General features: G+C 42.8%; 1 protein-coding gene and 1 long non-coding RNA gene across 4 annotated transcripts in view; one reads left to right on the top strand and one right to left on the bottom strand.

The window, feature by feature from the left end:
- Positions 1-487: 487 nt before the first annotated feature.
- Positions 488-14,400, bottom strand: part of LOC120397072 — a 29,418-nt gene continuing 15,505 nt past the window's right edge. Inside the window, exons 3-5 of one of the 3 annotated variants that reach the window (XR_005593655.1) lie at positions 9,621-9,735; positions 7,111-7,173; positions 488-661 (exon numbers count right to left, since the gene is read on the bottom strand). This is a non-coding gene — a long non-coding RNA (uncharacterized LOC120397072). Of the gene's footprint in view, positions 662-4,840; positions 6,102-7,110; positions 7,174-7,819; positions 8,212-9,620; positions 9,736-14,400 lie in introns of those variants that run through there. The other 2 variants (XR_005593654.1, XR_005593656.1) reach the window with 2 other exon arrangements.
- COBL (cordon-bleu WH2 repeat protein) overlaps positions 11,777-14,400 on the top strand; it is a 287,602-nt gene continuing 284,978 nt past the window's right edge. Inside the window, exon 1 of the mRNA XM_039522524.1 lies at positions 11,777-11,911. Within this exon, the coding sequence (XP_039378458.1) occupies positions 11,903-11,911 (9 nt within the window). The 5' untranslated portion in view covers positions 11,777-11,902. The remainder of the gene's footprint in view (positions 11,912-14,400) is intronic.

The raw sequence follows: 14,400 nt of genomic DNA, 5'->3' as shown, positions 1-14,400 counted from the left end.
AACATATCCTCTGCTTTCTCCGTTGTTGTGGCACAACTGTACTTTCCAATCTTTCTACAGTATACTATGCCACTCCGTAAGTTCTCTGCATATATGTGATATTACTTTAGAATAGTATATAGGTATTTCTTATTCTTTAATTTCTGTCTATTAAGAGGTAGTGGCATTTTCATGATAGCCTCTGAGTTAATCTTACCTTATTTACAGTTTTTTGATTAAATATTTTCCAGGCTTTTCGTTTATCTAATTTTAAATCCCATTTCAATGACACAGACACCCTTTACCCCCATAATCAAGTTCCTTTCTAGGGTTACCCCAGACCATGACATCTCCAATATACAGTAACAGTATTCCCTCTGATTTTGACTCTAATACCATTTTGTTCATAAAGATGAGAGCAGAAAATTGGCAAATTCTCTCACAGGAACTGGAAGATGAGCAGAGATAACAGAGATAGACTTAAGGGTGGTTTGGGAAGCTTACCTATTTCCAGGCTTTCAGATGACTTGTTTTTGTAAACAATGGCCACCTTTGAAGTTGGAGCAATGGCCAAAATTAATCCCTGGCATCATTCCACACTGGTTTCAGTAGTATTACACTACAGTGAACTTGGCCACCTGTGTTTATAGCAGCAACATTTTCAAAGCCCCTAAGTATGAATCTAAAAACAGAGGGTTGTAGAAAAGAGATGAGGGAAGAGCAACACGAAAAGCAGGATTTACTGTATATGCATAATCGTTTCTGAGCAGAACTTCCAAAGATTTCTGTGAAGCATCAGTTTGACTTGAAAAATCAAATGAAGTGTTCAATTTATTTTTAAAAACAATATAGGAGATTATCTTAGATTGAGATGGTCACAAAATGGGTTGGCCTTTGAAGGGGAGTTGGGCTCAGTCCCACCTGAGAATATTTAGCTCCCTCTTGGGTGATCGGTTTCAGGTTGGGAATCAGGTGATAGCATATAGGTCATCTGGCCTTTAGATAAAAAGCCAACAAGACGCTCAGAGAGGAACCTGCAAGGAGCAGCAGTGTCAGGAGACATTGGATCAGGGAAAGGGCCTGGTCTGTCTATGTAATTTATGTTGTATTGTTCTGTTTTTGAACAGAGAAACTTGTACTTGAAGATAGGGACTAAAATTTTGCCACTGTTATGAGGTTTATTTGATGAACTGGCCTGTACGTTGATTCATTGACTCATGAGATGTTCACGCCCAATGGTATATAACAATGAAAGGCTTTGAAAATTAGTTTATTTTATAAAATGAAACAGGTGAACTCCTATTTTCCACAGCTTTGCAAAATGATGGTGCAGTATTGATTCCTCACCATCACCCTGTCATATGGGGAAAAAAATGGTATAAAAACTACTTTGTGTTTAATGTGGGAAGGGAAAGTGTACTTTATAGCACAGAATAGAAGTTAAAGGGTAAATATTTGCAACACTTTTTCTCAGGCTGAATCTTACTCACAGGGTTCAGGCTTAAAGTATGAAGCACTTACAAAAGAAGAACGCTTAACGTGGTAACTTGCAAGACACTATCTGCAGGAGAAATACAGGGGAGAGGGATTGTTTTATGGTTCAGAGAGAAGGCGAAGTGGAACAGAAAAAACAACCTGCAAGGAAAATGTTTGAGATGACAGCCATGTGACCATTTGGTTCAGATACCCAAGCCAATGTGCTATGGTACATGATATTGAGTGTCTCCATCTTGGGTTGCCCAGTGTGAGATGCCTTTTAAGAGGGTATAATTTTCAGAAAGTGTTGAGCACCCAGTATGAAAATCAGGCTCCTTTTATGTTGTTCCAGTTGGACACCCAAAAACTGAAGCCAAGTAAATTGCTCAGATTTGATTTTTTATTAAATAAATAAATAATGGCCCAATTGTTTCCTTGCCTATGTACATGGTGAATCTAAGTATTCTGACCTCATTGTGGTATTCAAGTACCTTGCAGAAATTATATCAAGTAAATCCTTAGGTCTCTCCTTTTTCACTAGCTCTTTCAATAGTTTTTCATCTGTTTATTTGCTTCACTTACCATGAGAATGCTATGGCAAAATGTTGGGTTCTACTTCTTATGTTGAAAGTGGTCATTCTCAGCTCCGTGGAAGAGAGATCGGTATCTGGGTACCAGACACTGAGCAAGCTCTGCCCCTGTTCTCATTAGTCTAACCCTTATTGTTGTAGTTCTGCTGTCTGATGAACACAGTTGTTGTAACCCTTTCTCGGAATAAGAGGAGATATGTCATCTACTGGTAACTGAGGCCTCAGCAACTAAACGTTTAAAGATCAGGATTTTGAACTTGATCTGGTATTCAGTGCAGAGCCAGTGTAGTGTCTTGAGCACCATGATACATTTGTGATGATCTGTGTTGATGGGAAGGCGGGCTGCCATGATCTAACCTAGCTAGAGCAGGAGCAGATACGTCAAAATTAGAGATGATTCTTAAACACCATAGTGTCCACTTGAGGGAATGTCACTAAAATTGTAGTTAGATTTTGACTGTATTATATGTTTTGTGTGCGTCTTTATTTTTGGCAGTAATCCCACCCCATGTATTTTTGGATTGCCTAGGAGAACTGTCATAGATCGAGACCCCACTGTCTTAGCCTTTGTGCAAAACAGAACAAAAAGACTGTCCAATCCCCAAACAGTATTTGAATGTGCTATTTCTGCAAGTGGTCCTTTGGGTATCTCTGTAAGCCACTGTGATAAATTTTTTCTTTCCTAGACAGCACTGTTCTCATTTTACAAGTGCTCTGTTTGCAAGAGTTCTCTTGACAACCACAAAAAGCATTTAGAAGCGACCTCTTGTTTTGTTGATGACAGATTGTCCATCAACTACACTCCCTACAGCTGTTCTGATGTGCTTTCTTTCATTTTCTGAAAAGATATATTATTAGCTGTGTAACCCTTCTGCCAGGCTGAATTGATAGCAGCAAGGGCCAGGTTCAATACATAGGGGTCCCTTCCCTACAACATAATGCAAAACCAGCTCGAGCCCCCACCCAGTGACCTGGGAAAATCTTACACACACCCCTGGGCGCCTCGAAGAGCCAATACTTCCTCTCTCGCAAGCACAGAGTCTCGGTGTAGCAGAAAATGTTTAATAACATGAGATAAACATAGCATTAAATTGGGAAAACACTTCAACTAGAGTTCATAGACCAAACCATGAGCAAAGACCCACCCCAGGAAATTGGGCCGTGTCCTCTTCCCTGGGCTCTTGAATCCAGTAACCCCCAAATCACCCCAAGACTCCAAAGTCCAATACCCCAAATGGGCCTAGAGTCCAGCAACCAAAGATCACCCACAGTCCCAAAAGTCCTGCAACCCAAAAGTCTCTGTCCCGGGTCAGTGCAACCCCAGAGTTCAAGAGTCTATCTGCAGGGGTTTTCCCCCTGCCAGCCTGGGTAGAAAGGGGCACCTTACGTGGTCCGGGGCCGACTGCCCTGCCTCTCCGTGGGATTCTGCTTCTGCCTTCCCCACAAACTGCTCCGCTCCGTCAGCTGCTCTGCTCTACCAGCCAGCCCGTGATCCACTCCAACCGTCCCACAAACTGCTCCGCTCTGCCAGCTACTCTGCTCCACAATATAACTTCAGGCTCCCTCACTAGTTAGCACAGCTCCTTAGTGAGTTTGGCTCTTAGTGAGTTCAGCTCAGGAACCTGAAACTTAGATTCTTAAGGAAATCAAAAATCAGCTATGGTGTTCAACAGTGAAGAGAGAAGGAGGTGCAATTGATGCTTCTGGCTCACACAAGGAGCCCACTCCCTTGTCTAGTGAGTGCCACTCAATTGATGGTGAGACTCCCTGTCACAAAGCAGTTTCACAGTTCCTCATCCACACAATCAGGGTGACAACACTCCACTCCTCCCACCCCAACAACAAAGAAACTGGGGATCCCACAGCTGCCAAAGCAACCATCCCAGGCTGCCGTGTGCTATGCCAGGCGGGGTGGGTGTGCCTATGCAAACACGATCAGCCCCTAAAATTCTTTTCCACACTCGCCATAATTCACCACCAGATGTCAGGGTAGAGCTCATCCTGACTCTGCTTACAGCTGATTAGGCTATCTGGGGCTGTGCATCCTATTTTCAGCCAAGTATCATCCACCCAGATCTACATGGAGAGATTCTGGGGTTCCAAATATTTTGTTTAAACAAGTAACATGCCCCTCTTTGTATTGAGTCCAGAAATTAAACCAAATAAGAACTGAAATAAAAAGGAAGGATAGAATTTTTTTCACTCTCCATGTAATGTTTGTATACTCCAGGGATCTGCAACCTTTCAGAAATGGTGGGCTGAATCTTCATTTATTCACTCTAATTTAAGGTTTCATGTGCCGGTACTACATTTTAACTTTTTTAGACGGTTTCTTTCTATAAGTCTATAAACTATTGTATGTAAAGTAAACAAGTTTTTTAAAATGTTTAAGAAGCTTCATTTAAAATTAAATTAAAATGCAGATCTTATCAGTTTAGTGCAGTGGTTCTTAACTTGGGGTGCATGCACCCCTTGGGGCAGGGCCGGTGCAAGGATATTTTGTGCCCTAGGCGAAACTTCCACCTTGCGTCCCTCTTCCTCCCCCCGCATATTGGTTCATTGAGGAGCAAATCCCAATGAACCTTTATAGAACCCAGGGGCTAACTGTGCCCAGCGGCTGCTCCCCAGACTAGGTCCCCCCCTCCCTGCCCCCTAAACTCCCCTGGAGGGTGCCCACATTCAGAAAGCCCAATAGGCTTCACAGGTTCAACTCTTCTCCAGAAAAATTCAGTGGTGGTGGGCCCTGAGGACAAGGAACTGCTGGGCCCCTATGCAGTCTCAAAGCTTTTGCTGGCATTTCCAGATGAATGGTTGGGGGATGTTAGTAACCCAAGCAAGCTTCTTATTTAAAAAAAAAGAAGTCAGAATTGCAGTGTTACTAACACTTGTGATATTTGGTATTTTCAATAAAGTCACAGCTTTTGGACTTCAGTAATTACATGAGAACCACTTGTTTTTTACATGAAAACTAAAAGTTTCTAGCCCTCCTGGTTGCAGAGAAGTTCAAATATATAAACTCCTAAAAGAAGGCAAATTAAAAGGCCCAAACTTTGACATCTGCCTAATTTTTAAGCCCATCTCATGAGTTCTGGGGGCCTGACTCATGATTTTTGAACTCCTGTGGTTGGCAATACTGGGGCTGGCCCTACACAAACTAAAAGGCTTCCCAGGAGATGTAGCCTTTCAGCTGAAGCACATGGGGATGGAAATTTTGCCTTGGACAAATCTTTATTCTTATTCATACCCCAAGTTTATATAGCAGCTGTCAGTCTTCATGCTCTCAAAATAAGTTATCTAATGCGGGAGGCAGGAAGCCACGGCAAGCACATCCTTTGGCCCGCGGCGCTTCCTGCCGCCCCCATTGGCCTGGGACGGTGAACCGCGGCCAGTGGTAGCTGCAGTCCGCCGAACCTGCCAACGCGGCAGGTAAACAAACTGGCCCGGCTTGCCAGGGTGCTTACCCTGGCAATCCACATGCCAGAGGTTGCTGACCCCTGTAATAGATAATGTGCCAGTAGATAATGTGCTCAGGAAGATCCAGTATTGGCCATAGGTTTTTCTAGAACCACTGTAAATAGCTTCTGTTGTGCACATCTTTACATGGAGCTCTTAACCACTGGGACAAGATGTTCTGGTGCTGAGAGGAAGTATCATGCTGTGTCTCAGAATGTTGACTCCTTCCTTTTGGTTAAGGTGATGTATTGGTGGGCTCTGAGCTGAAAAAGGCCAGACAAGGTCTCTTCAAAGCACAGGGCCAGATCAGGCAATTCTGCCAAACTTGTAGCCACATGTGGCATGTGGGTCACTGGGGAATCCATTTCACCAGGTTGAAATGGGTTGCATATCACTCCTATTCCACTGTCAACTGGTGGGGGAACAAGTTAACTGATAGCTGTGGAGACAACTTGGCTCCTTCTTGGGAAAAATATCGCAGACACCAGCTTTGAACCCATTCTCTACTAACTCTTGCTTTATAAATCTAAACCCTTCCCATACCTGTCTAACCTTAGAGTTTTTGGCCAAGACTCAAGCTTCTGTGGGATTTTTCTGGTCTGCCTGTAAAATTGAAGATGTTGTAAAAGAACCACTGAGTAGAATGGAAGAGGAAGAGCTAGATCCATTTTAGGCAGGCTACAAAAAGACAGTTCTTGTGATCTACTGTTGTCTAGAGACACCTAAAATCAGAGAATTCTCCTAATTTTAATAAACTCATTTCTTTTATGCTATTGTTTTAGTCTTATGGTAAAGAAAACTCTTAGGGATGAGAGTGATGAATGCAGCCATGATAAAAATCTCAGGCTTTCTTGTCAATTTCCTGCCATAAACAGATATGAACCTATATGAACTCTGCTCTATTTAGCATGGCAGAGTTACCTGAGGAAGGTTGAGATGGTGGAGAGATCCACATTATAAATCTTAGGCCTTGCAGATGGAGGCCCAGTTGGTAGCTTCATAGGGGACCCAAGATATGTTTAGAATGACAATGACAAAGGATGTTGGCTGTCAGGAATGGCCTTGAAATAACTGGGGTTAAAAGTAGAGAAAATATGGGCAGTTATTCAGACCTGTGAGATGGACAGAAAGGAGCCTCTCCTTTTGAAAAATGAGTCAGATCAAATATTTTTTAAATTATAACCCTAATCTATACTAATCAGTATAAATCCTGATAGTGAGCAAACTTTTAGTTTCTACTTTGGAAACTGTTGTATCATATCTGTGTGTGTTTTGTGGAAGAAAATTAGAGCCATATTAAGAACAGACCTACATAAGTAGAAAATCTGTAGTGCTAGATCCTGAGTTGCCATGAGCCTTGCATCAGGGGCAGCACATAGTTGCTCTGCCCCAGAAGCATATCAGGGACCAAATTGTGAATGAGTCACCATTCAGTCCCTGCTTCCCCCCCTAACCTCAAATCCACCCATTCCTCACCCTTGATCACCTGTCTGAGGATGTGGGGAAGCACTGGCCTCACAACACTTGCTCTCCCCGCTGTGCACAAACAAGTGATATGGGTAACCCATTCTCAGCGATGTTGTGGTGGGAAATATGTCCACTGGGAACTGACCTGAGAGTTTGATGGTGAAACTGTCCAGTCACTGCTGACCCAAGCTTATTTCAAACCAGCATCCTAGAAGTGAAAGGTTTTTTAATTCATATGCCCTTTAAATTTCTGTCATTTGTCAGTCTGTATATTCATCTCATGAATTTACAATGCTTGAATGAACTGTTGCTTATTAAAAATAATAAAACATGAATTCCATCAACTGGTGGTGAAAGCCTGAGTGATAAGATAATCGGTTCAAACGATTTTCTCAGGAACTCCTTTGAGATAAGTATCATATGAAATAGTTTATTGTGCAGATATGATTAGTTTCCATCTATGGAATGAGTCCGACATTGGCTGCAGAACTCTGAAAGTGATTTTGTGGTGCCTTAATTCTGGGGGGCCCAACTCAAGACATCTTAGGCCAAGTTACCACAAAGTGCTTATCACGTGCCCTGTGAACAGTCCCCTTTTTAAGTGTCTCAAGTTTGGCACCCCAAAACTGAAGCATTACAACAGAGGAAATTTAGATTACCTTGATCGATTACTCTTCTCTTTTAATTATTCTACTTTTATCAAGACCTCTATGAATATTATTTTTGAGGCAGAAGGAATTCTTTTGGTTGGGTTCAGATTCCTGAATGTGCTATGGTTTGTATATTTCTCAGGTCACATCTTCTCAATAATAGTAACCCAAACAGGACTTTGAGGCATATTCTCATGGCTTAGTAGTAAAACACTGGATGTGTATCTTGCATTCTTATTATATGTGGTTACTGCTAGATGTGTGTGTGCCCAGAGTCCCAGGTCCAGCTGTCTCCTGAGTGAGGGGAAGTTGACACAGAAAGGGAAATCTAGGAGAGCTTATTAAAGCAATAAGGGGATGTAGGGTTGAACCTGCAATTTGAGCCCTCCAGCCTTGGCCAGGATTATATATTTACCTTGAGTTGGAGCATCCTTCCAAAGCCCAGTACTCACAGAGGGAGTATATAGGTGATAGTCTTCTGCTGGAGATCCAGTACTGTGCCCTTTCCACATGTTGGTGGGGAAAGAGTTGAAATCTGTCCTGCATGTACACTATGAGGTCAACACTCTGGACCTTTGCTATCTGTGCCTTGTGACCTATTCCCAAGAGAGTCCCCTTATTATGGAAAAGCTACATGAAGATGGCAGACAAATTATGTGTGGATGGGGAAGGATAAAATTTGCTCCTCCCCACAAAAATTATTGTTGCGTCAGTGAGGATTTTCCTGCTGTCTGCATAAATTCACATCTCATCAAAGCAATTGCTTGCTCTTTTTGAATTTGACTATGGTAAAACCTAGGGAGAAAAGAAGCCAGTTTTTATATTCTCTGTAGCCATTGCACAAAACACAAAAGTTTTGGCACCTTTGGATGTCTTTTTAAATCTCTCCTCTATCACCAATTCTTTGCTGTTGTGAGACAGAGAGCCAGTTTCTCTTCTCTATCTTAATTAAAGCACAAACCCAATGTGAAGATAACTGATGCTACCGTGACACGATGTACGCGAAGTGTAAACTTAGTTAATAATTCACTCTTTTAATTGTACTCTGGCAGTGCATAACAGAACAGTCTGCAAATAAAGATGCAATAAGAAAAGTTGTCCATAAACTGTACACATCACAAAGGTTGTGGTGAAATTCTATATTAGAATATTTAATTCTTAAATAAGACCCTTCATATTTAGGGTGACTGCATCTCCAATTTTTAAAGGGACAGTTCCGTTTTTTGGGATTTTTTTCTTATATAGGCACCCATTACTCCCCCACCATCATCCCATTTTTTCAGTTGCTATCTGGTAACCCTATTCATATTAAATATCCTCCCCACCAATATTATATGCTGCTATCCTAGATTTGCCTTCTTTCTCCATTGTGACTGTGATCTTGAAATGTAAAGAAAAACAATAGTTTTGATCACTGGACATGGAGGTTATCATTGAGATGTCTTGCTCAAGCACAACTAGCTAGCTGCTTGATTTGAGGTTTTAGTCCCAAATTCTATAACAGGGCACTGAGGAGACAAGAGTTTTAGTTCTACACACAGTGACTATTTGCTAACAATAAAAGAATTTCTTTCTCACGTGATGTTTCCTAAGATGATCTGAGGCTTGGAGGTCTCATGATTCACTTTCTTTTAGTCATGGTTATTTAGAGATGAACAGAAAAGCTTTTGTTTTTAAATTAACCCAACTTGAACTGCATGTTTTTTTCTTCAAGAGCATTCTGCGTTGGCTTCCCTGTTCCCATTGAAGTCAGTGGGGGTTTTACAGCTGAATTCCATGGAACAGAGGTAACCCTATGCTGCACACTTTTGAACATTCCATGCTGAATCAATCAACTGGTAATGTTGCTAGAGCTTATTCCCACAAAATGCTGAGCCTCCTCAATTTCCATGATCTTCATTGAAAGTGAAAGGTGTGCAGCATCTCATAAGGGTTAAACTGTATAGATAAATGCATTTTAACACAAAATAATTGAACATCCATTTTTTCTTATTCCCGCCAGTACCTGAGTTCTGCATTCTATTTCTCCTCTAACAGCTGGTGAGTCAGTGGCATCACAATTAACACCAAAAAGAACGCAGATTCTTGCTCGGTTTCAGGTATCTGTGACCTCTTCAGCTCTTAAAGGAAAAACATAGAACCCTGAAATCAGATCCTGGCAGGTAAAAACCTTTTCAGATAATCTCTTAAATAGCTTGTTAACCTCCCAATGACTTTGGACAGTAGATTAAATTAATTCCCTGATATAATAATTAATGGATTTATGAGAGTTGCTGGTGTTCACTGTGGCTGCGCCTCAGGCCACTGGTGCCTAATATGAATATAGGTACCTAGCTTCAGACACCACAAAAGCATTTTGGTCTCAATCACTCTGTGACTCCATTTCTCTATATGCTAATGGAAATAACACAGGCTCTCCCCACCTCACAAGTATGGCCTGATTTCATTCCTGTTTGTGATGCTCTCTGAGGGCTCAAGGTGCTCAGAGCCTCCTCAAGGTGCTCAGTGCAACAAGCCCTTATCTCCCATTCATGTTAGTTGAAGCTGAGGATTCAAAACACCACCTAGGATTGCTCATTGCTCTGCAGGATAGAGTCCTGAGATCCCTGGCTGGAACATGATGTAGAAGTGGTAACCTTTTTGTCTCTTTTACATACAGAAAGTTGAACCAGCCAAAGTCACAACCTTCGTGACTTCATATCACAGCAATCAAATGAAATGTCATAACTATGTGACTCTGATATCATGTATGAAAGGCAGAAAGAGCCAGGAACTCCTGAGCTTTAATCCTGTGTCAGCTATTGACACTTGGTGGCCTTGGGCATGTCACTTAATTTCTCTGTCTCACTTTCCCTGTCTATAAAATGGGCATAATATTACCTACCTACTATATCCCCAGGGGCGACTCTAGGCATTTTGCCACCCCAAGCACAGCAGGCAGGTTGCCTTCGGCGGCTTGCCTGCGGAGGGTCCGCTGGTCCTGTGGCTTGGGTGGACCCTCTGCAGGCAAGCCGCTGAAGGCACCCTCGCTGTGACCGGAAGAGCACCCCCCCTGTGGCTTGCCGCCCCAAGCACGCGCTTGGCGTGCTGGGGCCTGGAGCCGCCCCTGTATATCCCACAGGCATTTTGTAAGGCTTAATTTGTTACTGATGCTGACCTTTGTAAAGCACATTGAGTTCTACTGGTGAAAAGTGCTATATAAGAGCTAGGTATTAATAATCCTAATTGTTTATACAACCTTTTGAAGAGTGCTTATTACTCTTTATTAAGAAGGGGAGCAAATTAATTGAGATGACAACCTAAACAAAGATCCTGTTGCTATGCATTTGTCTGTAAAGCAGTACTAAAGAATTAGAGAAATTCAGAAAGCATTTTCTATAAAACCACAGATTTTTTTCACTGTAGAATATCTTTCATTAGGTGTTGTAAACGGGTGGTACTCACCCCTGCCGCGCCTCCTGCTGGTTGGTCTCAGATTGTCCCGCAGTTCTGCCCTGGAGCGCCCTCGGCAGGCTGGTGACCCGCCTGTTCTCAGGCCCCGGCGTCCCTCCCTGGACCCGGTGCCCCCTTTCTATAATTGGGTCTCCCCCTCCCAGGGGAACCCCCACCCTACTATCCCCACTTTGCCTCAGTAGTGGCCACTGACAGTCATGGTCTAGCCCCACACCCTGGGGCAGACTGCAGTATCAGCCCACTCATCACAGGCAATAGGGGGTTGGACCTGCTGCTTTGTCCTAGCCCTGGGCTGCCCTCTGCAACCCCCAGTGCCTTTGGCCCTTTGCTAGGCCGCAGCCTGGGGCTTTCCAGGCTGGAGCTTCCCCAGCTCCTCAGCCTATTCCCAGCCCTGCTTCACCCAGGTGCTTCACCTCTGCTCATAAGCAGCCAGGCCCATCCCTCTCTGAAGCAGAGAGAGACTGTCTGGGCTCTGGCTTCCCTGCTTCTTATAAGCCCCAGGGCTTCAGTTTGGGGCGAGGCCTCCAGCTGAAGCCACTTTCCTAGTCAGCTCAGCCAAAAGCCCCTTCCCAGGGCTGTTTTAAAGCCCCACCAGGCGGGAGCGGATAGCCACTCCGCTACAGGTGTCAATAGTTCTTTAAATGTTCCTAGGCTGATATTACAGCAGCTAGCTAAACTGGTAATTGTTCCTGGAATTTGCACATGAAGATAACTACCTATAAAACTGTGAAGATTAGACTTCTGCCTTTGAAATATAAGATTTGCATATGTTAGATAAGGGTCAGGTGTGTTTGCTTCCCCTGGCTTCTTACTGAAAAGTGGTTCTTTGGATCCATGGAAGAGGTAAGCAGCTTCTGTCCAAGATCCAAGTTTTGGTCTGAAACTTCATCTATGCTGATGTTCTTGCAAAAGACTGAGGACATAGAATTTTAACATAGACCTTTTAAGTTCCTTCTTCCATTGCCTCCTGCAGTGTTTTGCTTTCTCTTGCACTTAAAAGTCACCATATTTGTTTGAAATATTCACTCTTCTTGCTTAGTATACTCATGCATCACATAAAAGCTTTATGGAATATTCAGCAGTAGTAGGTGCTCTGCTTTAATGTTGTTTATTTTAACATGCAATAGCTTTAAGGGTTTCATTTGTAGCTGAAATGCTGTCCTTTTTAAAGCACTGCAATTAAGTTTGACCTAAAAAATATTGAGGAAATCCCATATATGAAAAGCACAAGTTTCATCCAAAAGATAGAGCAGCTGCAGGAAAGCCATGGTCTTTGCTGTTCTAATTCCTTGCATACTGTACAGCAGTGCATTTATTAATGCCTTATGACCCAGTCTTACGTCAGTGGGAGTTTTGTTGTGCTAGAGCTCCAAGATCAGAACATAATGCCCACTCACACCTCATGGAAGACTTTGAAGAATCTTATCTTGGGAAATCATACTTCTTCTATATATCATATTTTGTGTATTTTCCTTCCTTTGTTCTTTATTATTGAGGACATTTGCAGGGGGAAAGGGTGTCTGTCTAAGGAATCTATTCCTTCTGCCTAATTCCCATGTGACATCATCAAGCCTTTTTGGAGCAATCACTGTCACCTGCAGTGGATATGATTATGATGTCACAAAGATAACATGATGATCATGTCAAGTGAGAACTAAGTAGAAAGAACAAATGAGCTCTCTTTAAAAAAAAAATAATAACACCATCACACCACAGGCAATCCCTGGCCACCCCAGTGCTGTGTCCAGAGCGCCTGTGGCTGGGGACAGGGAGACAAACGTAGCTTGATAGCAACATTAGATATCCTTCCAATTCTGTGGCTGACCAACGGTCAGTTTGGGTCTGAGCACAACTTACAGTAGCCTCAGGGCTGCTCAGAGTTACATCTTGCTGCAACGAGAAGCCATCACAGCAGGTGGGGACTGCCAGAGTGTAGCAGGGCTTCAGCCACGTTCCCTTTCTGCAGCCAAGTTCTTGATACATGCCCTATTCCGGGGGTCAGGAGAAAGGTGGAGAAGAGCCATTGCACTGACTCTTTGCCACATGGGGATTCCCCTTACATGAAAGGTGATTCACTGATAGCTTGTTACAGCAGCATTCAAGCTCCTTTGTGTCATGGGGGAGGAGGATCTAACCCACTATGTCATACAAAAGAACTAACAGGAAACCAGAAAATGTATCTAAATAGAACATTTTCTAATGTTTGTCCAGTGATTCATAAGCAACTCCTTAAACACGCAAACTAGCATCACAGTCACAATCAACATTGCGCGTGCACACACACACACACATTCCATACAGTTAAAGAAAGTCCTTCCCTCCACTCCATATTCATATATCTTCTCCTATTTTATTGCTGTTACCCCGACTCTAACATGTTATGGCTCTGTAATACTGAATGAGTATGTATTGTCTGGTCTTGTAGCTTTGTAAAATTGTGTAACTGCAGAGTTTTGTTAGAGATCCCCCTGAAGCCTGTGGTATTTGGAAACATACAAGCTGTAAGTCATTTACCTTTCTGTACTTTTTGTTTCTTTCTGTATGAAAATCAATAATGAATTAATCACCATAAATAGGGCAAATCTTCATCTGGTGTAAATCAGCAAAGCTTTATGGACATCAATAAAGCTACACCTATTTACATCAGCTGAGGATCTGGCCCAAGAATCTGATGGTTTACCCCATCTTTGTTAGGAAGTTTCTGCTGGCTTGTTTATAACCCACACTATCATTCCAGAGTGCAAGTTGCATTATTACAGTAGTCTATTGGGACATGAGCATCTGACATCTTCAGACAGCGCCTGTAGACAAAAAGGCTTTTGTGAGCTGGCTGGCAGCCTGTGTGGTATAGCATGCAGCTGCATTCTATGTTCTGTTTCCCTTCCTTGCCCCACAACATGCAGCTCAGGAGCTGACAGAAAATAAATGAGAAAGAGTGAGGAGTTCTATTGATTAACATTTCAGTGACTAAACCATTCTGAGCAAATTGCCTTTTCTCTCTAGGGGTGAAGGCAAGTGTCCCACATTGGGAAACAGTTATAGCCTCACTGAATTTGACAGTCCATGGCAGCAGCTAATAGTGATAATCAAAATGTTTCTCTTTTCCATCTGGTCATTCGAAATTTGACAGTACCTCCCTTCTCTTCCTCTTGGTGGAAATAGAGCAGTGTCTGTCATAGCCCCCGTTTCCTAGCATCTGACCCAGCACCAATAGCTGATCAAACTTTGGTGCCCAACAGAAGAGCATAGGAGGAAACGTATGCAGCTGATTTGACTAGTGAAGTAAAGGTCTGGGAAAATATTTACATATAACACTGGCCCACATGATTGGC

The sequence above is a fragment of the Mauremys reevesii genome, linkage group 2 (genome assembly GCF_016161935.1).
Source record: "Mauremys reevesii isolate NIE-2019 linkage group 2, ASM1616193v1, whole genome shotgun sequence".
Lineage (NCBI taxonomy): Eukaryota > Metazoa > Chordata > Testudines > Geoemydidae > Mauremys > Mauremys reevesii.
The sequence above is the reverse complement of the archived record's forward strand: the minus strand, read 5'-3'. Positions and strand labels throughout refer to the sequence as shown.